The sequence below is a fragment of the Corylus avellana genome, chromosome ca8, assembly GCF_901000735.1.
Source record: "Corylus avellana chromosome ca8, CavTom2PMs-1.0".
Taxonomy (NCBI): domain Eukaryota; kingdom Viridiplantae; phylum Streptophyta; class Magnoliopsida; order Fagales; family Betulaceae; genus Corylus; species Corylus avellana.
In genome coordinates, this window is record NC_081548.1 from 16,919,955 (window position 1) to 16,932,630 (window position 12,676).

The window sequence follows — 12,676 nt, forward strand, 5'->3', positions numbered from 1 at the left end:
AGCAAATGCCTGGCAGTCATTTGCTTCAGCTTCACATTGAGTTATAAATTCATCAAATTTCTGCCTAGTCACTACAATTGACATGCTGTCTTGTTTGGATTGACAAGTTGCTCAGTCTTGACAATTCGGATGCATATATTTCTCTAAAAGCTTTGCCTTCTTACCTTTCCTGTGCTTATTGGTGGTAGTTCTCACTTTCTTATATCTCCTTCTGCGCACTATCACCAATCTTGGGCCTGGCTTATATATTTCATCTTTGCAAAGCTCACCCTTTGAATATAATTCAGATAATAATAATAATAATAATAACTGTTAGAAGAGTTAGGGTTTGAGTCATAAGGGTTTTGGGGGTATTTTAGTCTTTATGGTATTTTCCTAATCCTATATAATAATAGGATGCCTGTATTTGGTTAACATAAGTTGAATAATATAATAGCCTCCACCTTTTGTGTCTAAACCGTTCATACAAACTATAACATGGTATCAGAGCTTGTTTCGATTCTTGGGTAGTTTAGTTTTCAACTTGGTGGCCGCACTGCCCGTGTGGGCTAACCCACACGGGCAGTACCTTCAAAGAGCTCCGTAGAGCTGTTTTGTTCTTGTTTTAGGGTGACCGAAACTCCTTCCGGTGAAAATATATATATATATTTGTTTGTTTTTGATGTTCTGTGATGCTAGCCGGATGGTTCTGTGGTGGTTTTCTGTCTTGTCTGAAGAGGCCGGAGTATTCTGTGGTGGCTGGAAAAGTTGCAGCGGCCATCAAAAAGAAAAAAAAAAAAAAAATTCCGACGATTTGATGTTTTTGGTGTTGAAACGTTACTGTGTGGCCCTCTATTGATTCTGTAGTTGCTGTTGTTGAAGTGGCCGGAGTGTCCTGTCTTCTTCGGCAAGCTCCGGCGAGTCTTCGGCAAAGGTCCGGCGAGCCTTCAGTGACTGTTTCTGTTCTGTTTTTCAGTGTTTTTCTTGTGTTTTTAGGTACTGACGGCCAGTTCTGTGTGTTTCCGGCCAGTTTTGAAGCCCCGACAAAGTTCCGGCGTATTTCCAGCGAAGCTTTAGTGAATTTTTTTTTTTTGTTTTTCCAGTATCTGTTTTCCGGTGAATCTTGTTGGTTAATCATGTGAAAATTTGTTGTTTGTTTGTTTGTTGTTTGTGATTGATGTATCCGACTGGCCTTGGATTCTCCGGCGAGAACCGATCAAGTGATCGTTGCATTCGACTGGCCTTGGTGTTTTACGGCGAGAACCAATCCCAAGATCGATGTATCCGACCAGCCTTGGATTCTCCGGCGAGAACCGATCAAGTGATCGTTGCATCCGACCGGCCTTGGTGTTTTTCGGCGAGAACCGATCAAATGGTTGTTCAAGTTACCAACGAGTTTTCGACCGGCGTTGAAGTTTTATTTAATTAACTTGTGTGGTCCAAGCAGTTCTAGCTTGAGGGGGAGTGTTAGAATATGTTTTCTAGTTGTTTTTCGTTTGCTTGTATCTTCCAAGCTGGATTTATATGATGTATATGCTCCAACTTGAAGGGGAGTGTTAGAAGAGTTAGGGTTTGAGTCATTAGGGTTTTGGGGGTATTTTAGTCTTTATGGTATTTTCCTAATCCTATATAATAGGATACCTGTATTAGGTTAACATAAGTTGAATAATATAATAGCCTCCGCCTTTTGTGTCTAAACCGTTCATACAAACTATAACAATAATAATAAAATATTTCAACCGAACCAAGCCTAGCAAACACCACAGGATCAGCCCTTCCCTTAAGATCTGGAATCTCCATCTTGACACCGCATGTTGCACAATCAAGAAGTTGAGCCTGTTGGTGTTGATAGTGCTATTGACTATTAATGCCGTCAAGTTGCTTCAGATTTGAAAATAAATATGATGTTGTGTATGAGTCAACTCCTAAACAATCTTTTTGAATGCCCATACATGATTGAAAGCTCGCTCTAATACCAATTTGATGCAGAATAGAAAGGGTAACGAGCTCTGTTTACCAACTTGATGCATGATCTTTAGGAAATTCAACACTAGGTAAGGTCTCCCTGATAAATTTCAAAGGTTGCTGGAATTATATTGAACTAATTCTATGAATTTGACAAAATATAGGAAGGCATCTATGTAAGCTGTTGGGGTTGTCTCAGCTCCGACCCAGAGCCCGATGTGTGAGGGAGAAATTGTTGAGGTTATCTCACATTAGTTGTGGAAGGAGCTATTTGTCAGTTTATAAGTGTGAGGAAAAGCCTCACCTCTTGAGCTAGCTTTTAGGGTTGAGATAGGCCCAAGATCACCCAACATAAGCTATTCTAATATTTTTCCTACAAAACTTAGGATTCCTGCATTAAAGGAAAAAGAACTACTAATCCAATCCCAACAGAATACTACTAAAACAAAATGGGAAAGAACTCCAGAACATAAAATAGGATTTGTGGATGTTGGCATAACTCATTCCATCAAATCTTGAAATTTGTCAAGGATTAAGAAAACTTAAGAAAGCTTAATTAAACCTGAACTAACATTTTTCTAACACAAATAAATGTAAAACTAAGACTAATACTTCCTAGGATCCCACCTAGGCCCCACATCAAATAAAACCATAATTTCAAGTAATTTTGGCTAAGTTTGCTCTTCCAGGACCTTGTTTATTTGCACCACACAACCCTAATGATGATTATAATCGCTGAATTTTCTCCAAAAAATATCATTGTTTCTAAAATTTAAAAAGTACATCCATATATGTAAACCATGACCATGAGTTTCTCTCATCCTAATGATGCTAGAATCTAATTTAAAAATATAGGTAGTGTGGTTTTTTTTTTTTTTTTCTTCTTATTATTATTTTTAACTACAAATAGGACGTGATATACAACTTGATGCAAAACATGTCTTATAGGCCATTACTAAAGGCCATATCCAACAAATCTGGAAACTATAAAGTATCCTTGACTCTTACAATTAATCAAAAAGTGAAAAAACGAGCAATACATTAGTGAGAATAAATCAACAGATGACGGTCAATAGCAACAATGTTAGAGTTCAAGGTTTTGAGTAAGCTTGCTTGTCTATGATCTTATTGTTGCATAAAACTTAGAGCATAGTTTTGAAGTGTTGATGTATTGCTTGCAATAAGAAACTCGTGATTGATGTCGCTACACCTTTTTAATAAGATATAACAAAGATGATATTGGAAGGTCCTTTTCCACTGTCATTCAATTTGTATAGGGATAATGAAAAATCAAAGATAGGAATATCCTATTTATCTGGAGCATCTTTGGCAGATTGTGATGTGTGGTGCGCCCATCAATTTTGATTTCCTGTGCTTCTCTTTGGCATGCTTTTAATCGTTGTCAGTGATTCTTAAGATGCAAACTATTGGAGTCTTCCATGTCATAAACCTCTTCCGTCATCAGATTATTTTCCTATTTTTTGAATAATATGTAGAGCTATCTGAGGTGTATTCTATACAGATGTGGGCTTAATTGATTTGTCAACTTCTTTAACAAAGAAAGAAGATTCCACTTCTACATCCTTTCTTTCATATTTACTTTTCTTTTCCAGTGGATGTCAAGAAAGTCTTCCTTGTTTTCGGCAATAATCTCTGGGTTAGGGATATTTCTTCATTTTTTATGGAATCAAAGAATAATTTGTCACCGTTGAACCTATAGTAATATGGTCTATCTTTTTGTATCCATCATACGCTTTTCTTGTACTAGGTTGTTTCCTTGTTTTTCAAATTAACTTGGTCACTTGTTAAAAGCTTGTTGGCTTATCCATTGTGATTCGCATCATGCTCATATTACCACATTCAACAAATCAAATGTGCTTGTCACATAAATCACATAATACTAAATGGAATCTCTGTAAGGCACCGCAACAAGAGAAAGAGAACAACATTTGATCCAGTGATGGAACCATAGGGGCAAGGGTCTGTGGCCCCCTAAATATTTTTAACACTTCTAGCTCAAAAGCCTAAGTTAATGGACTTAGGTCCACTTATGTATATTAATTACTTTTTTTTTTTTAATATTTTCTCAATGTAGAACACAAGCCTCACAACAAATCTCACACTTACGAGTTTCTTCCACATTGACCAAACTTCTCAACGCACAAGAGTGTCACGCAGACTCCAAGAGAAATGACACTCTATTTACAGGAGTCAAACCAAACGCATCAAATCAAGACACTCGTATTAGCAGTAGCAGAAGCTAACCATTGGCTCTAATATAAGTTTATTTTGACAACTAAATTTAGGATCCCCAAGCCTACATTCATTGGTGGAGATGACCCAAAACAAAATCTGTTATCAAAAGATGGAGTACAGAAGTGGTAGATAAAAAATCACTCAAAGCCCAAAGCCTCAATACACCCAAATCACGAGAAATCTCACCCATAAGTGTTACTATTGCAAAAGGTATAGGCATTACAAATTCGAGTGTCTGAAGTTGATAAATAAAATGGATTAGTGGAAGGTCATAAGCTAAGTTTCTCTCTTGTGGTTGGTGTTGTTAAAGAAAATTATGAGGATCCAGAATTTGCCCTTGCAGTTACCGTTTCTGGTGGTAGTTTTACGACAAATGGGTCTTTGATACTACATGTACCTTTCATATGTCTCATAAAAGGGATTGATTTACTACTTAAGAGTCAATCAATGGTAGTTCAATCTTGATGGGAAACAATGTTGCCTGCAAGATTTTTGGTATCAGTACAGTCAGAAGAATGATGCATGATGGGATTTGTTAGGACTTTGATGAATGTTCGACATATACCAGATTTGAAGAAAAACCTTATTTCTTTGGGCACTTTGGACTCCCTTCGATATAAGCATTTTGGTGAACGTTAGTAAAGGTTCATTGGTTGTGATGGAAGGTAACAAGGTTTATGGTCTTTACTTTCTTTAAGGCAATATGGTGACAGATTCAGTTGATGTGTCTTCTTTAGATAATTTCAGACCATCGGCAGTGTTAGCACAACAGAGTAAGGAGGAAGAGCGTTTCATGTCGCATGTGCCTTACTCTAGTGCGTTTAGGAACATCATGTATGTTATGATGTGCATTCGTCTAGATATTTCACATACAGTTAGTGTTGTTAGTCTTGGTAAGTAGGGGTGTTAAGTGAGCAAAGCCCTCGCGAGTGAGTTCGGGCTCGGCTCGTATAATCTCGACTCGTGCTCGAGTCGATTATTAAATAAGGCGTTTCGTGAACACAAATACTGGCTTGAATATTAAATGAAGTAAGCTTGGCTCGACTCGGTTAGGCTTGTGAGCAGCTCGTATAAGGTTCGAATTGGTAGTTATTCACATAGTTGCTCATATATATAATATTAAAAATTGATGATTTTTTTTTTTTCTTTTTTTCCTAATAGCATCATTTTATTATAAAATGATGCATATCCTCTCTCTTCGAAACCAAGTGCCTTACTGTATTGACTCAGGCTCCATACTCGGCTAGCAAATTTAAGCAAATGCTCATATGCAAGCTGGTTTCTTGAGTCGTTTAAGAGTACTTGAAGTTTAAATTTATAATTAAAAAAATTAAATTAAATATAAGAGCCGGCTTGACTTATTATGAGCTCGAGCTTAGGTCGATTTTTTTGGCTTGTCCTTGTGCTCGGCTCAAGCTCGAGTAAAATTTAAACGAGCTGAGTCCAAATAAGGAAAGTTCGCTCAGGCTTGGCTTGTTTACAACCCTATTGGTACGGTTCACTGGCAAGCAGTGAAATGGATACTCCATTATTTTCGAGGCGCTTTTACTTTTTGATAGTCACTGGTATCGGTTCCAATGTCATTGACTATGTTGATTCAGATTATGCTAGTAATTTGGTTGTGACACAAGTAGATATCACATTGAAGAAAATTGCTTTAGAGGAAAATTAAGTGGATATGTTGACTAAGCCAGTTTTGGTTCTCAAGTTTAAGAGCTGCTTGAACTTGATTATTGTTTGTAGCTTGTGATTGCCCTTATGGGTGTTGGAGGAGACGTTATGAGGAGATTTGCATTTGAGCTTTGATGAAATTCAAGTCAAGGTGGAGATTGTTGTGTAATGAATTGAATTGACAAGTCTTGTCTCATGGGGCCCATCCATTGGTTCTCCAATTTGGTTTTGTTTTGGACTCCTTGGTTCAATCAATGTCTATTTGGTGGCTGACTTGGTCCACTCTCACATGGATTGGAAGTCCTTTCCCTATGCGACTTGGAGATATCCTGTGATGGCCAACTTTTCACCTTATAAAAGGAACATCAAGTCAGCCTTTGGACAATGGGGGCAAAACAGCCCGCTTTGAAGCACAACGTGAACAAGCGTGGCTGTACAATCTCTCTGGTTGTTTCTCACTTTGTTGTGCCATAATGCACTTAAAGAGAGTTTTTCTTTTAGCATCTTCACAATCTAGTTATCAATGTGAGATTTAATACATATCTACATGTTGTACACGGAACTAAATTTAGGATCCCAAAGAAGCAGAAAAGAGCAGAAAATAAATCAATCACATAAGACACCAAGATTTAAGTAGTTCGGCTTACTTATCAAAAAAAAAATATTTAAGTAATTTGGTTTAACAATCCTACATCCATTGACTGAAATGTCCTAGAGGAAATTCATTATAAAGACAATGGAGTACAAAAGAGTAGGGATAAAACCACTCAAAGCCCAAAGTCTCAATACACCCAAATCTCTCTCACACAAGAAAAATAAGAGGAAAAAAAAAAGGTAATAGAAGAAAATCTCTTTTTCTCTAAGTGCCTGTGTGGGATAAACAGTCTGCGAACACCTAACAAAGAGACTGGTAGTGGGCTAATCTCTCCAAAGCACTGTGTTGTGCGTGCTCACCTTTCCATTGCTTGGCTATGCAGTAGGCTGCTCCTTATATAATGATGAAAAATCGATTAATACTCCTCATGCCACTTGGAGTATAATTCACGTGAACTTCAAATTGTAGTAAACCAAAGCCAACCAAAGATGGAAAAGTAATGCTGGACCCCACGTGCTTATTGACTTGAGACTATTCAAGTCATTACACAACAATCTCCACCTTGACTTGAGTTTTATTAAGTCTCAAATGCAAATCTCCTCATGACGTCTCCCCTCAACACCCATAAGGGTAATCCTATAAACAACAATCAAGTCCAAGTAACTCTTGAACTTGAGAACCAAAATTGGCTTAGTCAACATGTCCATTAGATTTTCCTCGAAAGCAATTTTCTGCAATGTGATATATACTTGTGTCACAGTTAGGACACCAACATAATTTGAATTGATATAACTACTGACATTGGAACCGATACCATTATCTCTGTCAAAGACTAAACAAAAGCCTATAGCGCTCTGTAGATAATGGAGTATCCTTTTCACTGCTTGCCAATGAACCTTACTAGGACTAACAACACTGACTTCATGTGAAATATCTGGACGAATGCACGCCATAACATGCATGATGCTCTCAAACGCACTAGAGTAAGGCACATGCGACATGAAACGCTCCTTCTCACTCTATTGTGCTAATACTATTGATAGTCTGAAATTATCTGAAGACACATCAGCTAATTCTGTCACCATATTGCCTTGAAGAAAGTAAAGACCATTAACCTTGTTACCTTTCATCATAGCTAATAAGCCTTTACTAACCTTGATTGTAACATTTCACATTGCTTGGGTTTGGAAGAGAGGATGTGTTTATATAGAATATGCTTTCTCTAAATGATATGAGGTCTTTTAGGGTAAACTCAATAGTAAAATCGTGTGCGCTGAGGCCCAAAGCGAACAATATTACACCATTTGAGATGAGGGGAGTGTGCACAAGCCCATGAGGGTCGCCAGCGAGGACGTTGAGTTCCAAGTGGGGGTGATTGTGACGTCCCATGTGCCTGAGTATTTAGGATGTGTTTATATGAAATATGCTATCTAAATGGTATGAGGTTTTTTGGGGTAAACCTAATAACAAAACTATGTGGGCTGAGGCCCAAAGTGGACAATATCATACCACTTGGAGCGGGCTCTTACATATGGTATCGGAGCCGAAGCTTAGCCTGAGATGGGGACCAACGTGCACAAACCTATGAGGGTTGCCAGCGAGGAGATGAGGCATTTTGGGGTAAATCCAATAATAAAACCGTGTGGGCTGCGACTCAAAGCGGATAATATCATATCTCTTGGAACGTGTTGATACACTGATGACTCCACTTTCACCGAAATACTTATATATTCAAGGGAGTCTAAAGTGCCCAAAGAAATAAGATTTTTCTTCAAATTTGGCATATGTCGAACATTCATCAAAGTCCTAACAATCTTGTCATGTTGATTCTATCGATACCAACAATCTTGCAGGCATTAATCTTTCCCATTAAGACTAAACCATCATTGACCAACTCATAGGTAGTAAACTAATCCCTTTTAGGAGACATGAAAGGTACATGTATCAAAGACTTATTTGTCCTAAAAACTAACATTAGAAATAGTAATTGCAAGGATAAATTTTGAATCTGTATAATTTTCTTTGACAACACTAGCCACAGGAGAGAAACTTGGCTTATTACCTTCTACTTTGTTTCTCAACTTCGGACACTCAGATTTGTAATGTCCAAACTTTTTACAATAGTAACACTTAACTCTATTCTTTGAGTTGGACTACAATTTGCCTCTTTTATCTGAGTCCCTCTTATTGGATCGACTTCTAAAATTAGTAAAAATTTCCAAATGACCCCTAACAAATAAACTCACCGCCTGATTGTTACTACCTTTTCAAATTTAGAATATGAGTTTGAAATATTCATCTCTAATCTTTGCTTTTCCATGAGCTTCTCTTTTGTCATGTCAAATTCTGCCACACATTCTCTCTCTCTCTCTCTCTCTCTCTCTCTCTATATATATATAGATTTCTTTGTTGGATGGTAAGAAACTAGTAGTGGCTTTACAAGTTTAGTGGTTCTTTCTGCCATTACTGCTGATGTGGAAAAAGTATATCTGTTCGTTTTGCTCATTTAAATGGAAAAAAATAAAATAAAATATAAATTAAGATCTCTCCTGTCATACATTCCAGATAACTGGCAATGCCATGTTGATTGCCGATGATTCGACTTGCTGTCCTATATTAGATGATTACTGAAATAATTTATTATGCTATGTATCAGTTAATGACATTTTGATTCTGCTAGTGCTGAAATTTGAGAATATTATGTTGTTTGGTTTTCATTTCCCATCTCTCTCTCTCAATTTACAGGGCCACGTCTGCCGTCACCCATGTTGTTCTTGGGCAGTTTAAAACATGTGTTCTTCTTCTTGGAAACTACTATCTCTTTGGTTCCAATCAAGGAAAAACTAGTATTATGGGAGCTTCCACAGCAATTGCTGGTATGTCTTTTTACACTTACCTTAATCTGAAGCAGAAATCAAGCAAAACAACCCGACAAGCCTCTTTGCCGGTATCCAGACTGAGCAAAGAAAATGGCAACACACATGATGGAAATGGTGGTGGGGAATCAGTCAAACAAGACGCCTAACTTTGGTAAGAAGATTAATGACAAGATGGAGCTCTTCATTAACTTTAGTTGTTTTATTAATTTATTCACCTTTTAACTTTTTTCTGAATCCAAAGAATAGGGCTCTTGACTGCAAATTGAACATTGTATATATGAATGATCCGGACAATTCTTTATCTGAATACCATTTTGTTTAGGCTTTTCCTTGTTTATACAGTTTGGTTGTGTATATGTTAATTCTTCTTCCTTGTATTGGAAATTGTTTAATGCCAAAATTGGGCCATAGCTAGAAATTTTTCTAGCCGTATTCCTACTTATCCTCCACCTCAACCTTCGATTCCTATCACTAGTGGGAAGGACCCTCATTCGTTTCATCACTCTAGGCCTGTTTAGTTTTTTGCTTTTTTTTTTTTTTTTTGGTTATGTACTCAAAAAAAAAAAAAAAAAATTGTGCTAATTTATATCAGTTTTCTTTATGTTTTCGAACGAAAACAATGCCTCAAATTGAAGCCCCAATGTCTCAAATGAGACTATTATCTTATGTCTTTTTCCCTTTATATCTTGAGATATTTATTGATGTCAATTAAAACATATATCCAATATGCTCAAAAGGCATAAGCCATAATGTTTCTTCAATATGCAAATCCAATATGTGTCACTCCATCACTCATTTGAAGTTGAACTTTAATGCGTGTGTGTGACAACCATAATATATTTATGTTCACAATATATTTAAGTAATGATGGAAAAAATATCACCCATTGGAAGTTAAAAGTTTATGCCTTCCTATGACAAACAAAACAAAGGCATGTCATTGCATTGATAAATAACACCATATATATTTATGTTCATAGTATTTTCAAGTAATAATGGTAAAAATTTCACCCATTTGAAGCTAAAAGTCTATGCCTCCCTATGACAAACAAAACATTGGGAGGAAAAGGCAAAAGGCGAAAGCCTTTTCCTCCACCCTGGGAGGGCTGCACGAGGCGGAGGGGAGGACCTCACTAGGAGGCGGCTGGGGAAAAAACCCTAAGGGTTTCCCAAAGCTTCTCTCTCTAGACAAGAGAAAGAATGAGAGGGTATTATTTGTATTAAACCGCCACTATAAGTAGCACCATATTGGACTTCTTAGTTGATGACATATAACACCTACATTTGTTATATGATAGTCAAAGTCCTCTAAGTGAAGAAGAATATGAAAATCTAATCAACGCTATGGAAGATTGAAGAATAGACAAGAAGCTTGGTAGATTATTTGCAAAAAGTAAGTCTATCGACAGTCTTAAAGAATCTGTCAGCTCACACTCTATCGGACAAAAGTAAACAAGAGTTTTGATAGCTAACAATAATAATAAAACACATCGAGAAGCGTGGTGGACACATAAGCAGATGAACATGCCACCTGCCAAATGAAGAAATAAATAGCTCTTGTGATCATACGAACTCAAGTTGTCATGAACGCTTTTTTAGGAATTTGTAGTTTATCTTCATGTAGGCTTTTTGCTTGAATTGTAAGCTCCATATCACTTTCTTGGCTGCCTTCCAATGTTCAAAATCCAAATTAGACTGAAACCTGCTAAAAATGCTGACAACATAGGTTCTGTTTGGTCTTGTGCAAATTTGTGCACACATGAAGCTCCTAATGGCTCACACATACATGATATTTTTCATGGATTCCTTTTCAATGTCATTTTCGGACATTGATTTTTGTTGAACTTGTGCCTTTTTATAATAGACACATCTCCTAGTCTACAATCTGTCGTATTTATTCTTTTTGGGTGGACTAGTATAATCATTTGTTTTGTTTTAGACCCATAATGAGATGGGCCAATTTTGTAGGTACGTGAGGAAGCCATTTACTCACACCCTATATATAAGTGAAGTTTGCCCATTACGCTTTACTAAGTGATTATTATGTGAAAATTAGAGTTGAGAGTAATAGTTTCTCTACATACACAAAACACAGTTTTCTTTCATATGTTTGAGCATCTACAGGAGATTTGCGAAGCAAATATTGAAAGTATGTCTAGAGAATATTGAAAGTATATCATTGTTATTTTTTTTTATTTTTTTTTTAAATTTTTTACACGCTATGGAGAAAGAACAGATCTATTATTAAAATATTCTAACACAATCTTTCATAAGAGTTTTTCAAGAACACGATCAATATATGCCATCTGAGAGAGCCAAATTACTTTTTAAGCTCCTTAACGTAATACCTAATATGCTTTTCCCACAATGGCATACAAAAGTACTCTAACTGACTTATAGCAAGTCAGCCCTTCAAAAGGAGAGGCATCTTGCAAGCCTCGGGCCCTTAAGAATAATATTCTTTCTCTAATACACTCTTTGCATTAAATTAGTATATCATCAATTAAAAAATTAATTATAATTACTTGAAGGTGCATACTTGAGACTTTTTCTGAAAAGCTATTTCTAGTTTTTTCCAAAATCTCTGTTTTTCAACGTAATCCCAAATGGGTTCTTATACTCAAATTGCTTTATAAGAAAAACTAAAATCACCTGTTGGGAAGCTTTACATTTGAAGTCATGATCTATTGGTTCAGTACTAGAGAAGACATTTTATCTTTACAAAGAAGATTAATAAATTACGTGTAAAGCTCTATAAATTAGAGCTTTGTACACAATCAAACTAATAAAAAAATATATAGTCTATAAGACTTTTATATGTAAATATAGATCATGCACCAAACTACTAATGTTTGTGTCTTTATCTATTTCTTTAATCTCTGTAGTTTATTAAGAAACTCTAAATTATAGTAGAGCACATGACTTGTCTTGGATGAGCCAAATCTATCATGGAGAACTTAGTTTATAATAAACTTTGTTTGACAACTTCTTGACTTGTTAAAATGTAAGCTTGGAAATTTTTTAGTACGACCAACATTACTCTGATTTATATATATTTCAATTCAATAAGGGCGTGATGTAGCACGGATGAAGAATAAAATAAAAATAAAAGATTGGCGTCTCAACAATTGAATAAATTTGCCGTCTCACCTAAGACGTAGAGTCTCATCACATAAAAGTAGGGCTGGCAATTTTGACACGACCCGCGAACCCGACACGAACACGACACGAAGTTAACAGGTATTGGGTTTGGGCTTATCGGGTTCGGGTCTTAATCGGGTCTACCCGATTAAGACACGATTAAATTCGTGTCTGGCGGGTCGACCCGCCGG

The 12,676-nt window shown here is 36.5% G+C and overlaps 1 protein-coding gene across 1 annotated transcript in view; it reads left to right on the plus strand.

The window, feature by feature from the left end:
• LOC132190280 (nucleotide-sugar uncharacterized transporter 1) overlaps positions 1-9,666 on the plus strand; it is a 20,053-nt gene extending 10,387 nt beyond the window's left edge. Inside the window, exon 7 of the mRNA XM_059605220.1 lies at positions 9,212-9,666. Within this exon, the coding sequence (XP_059461203.1) occupies positions 9,212-9,491 (280 nt within the window). The 3' untranslated portion in view covers positions 9,492-9,666. The remainder of the gene's footprint in view (positions 1-9,211) is intronic.
• Positions 9,667-12,676: the final 3,010 nt, after the last annotated feature.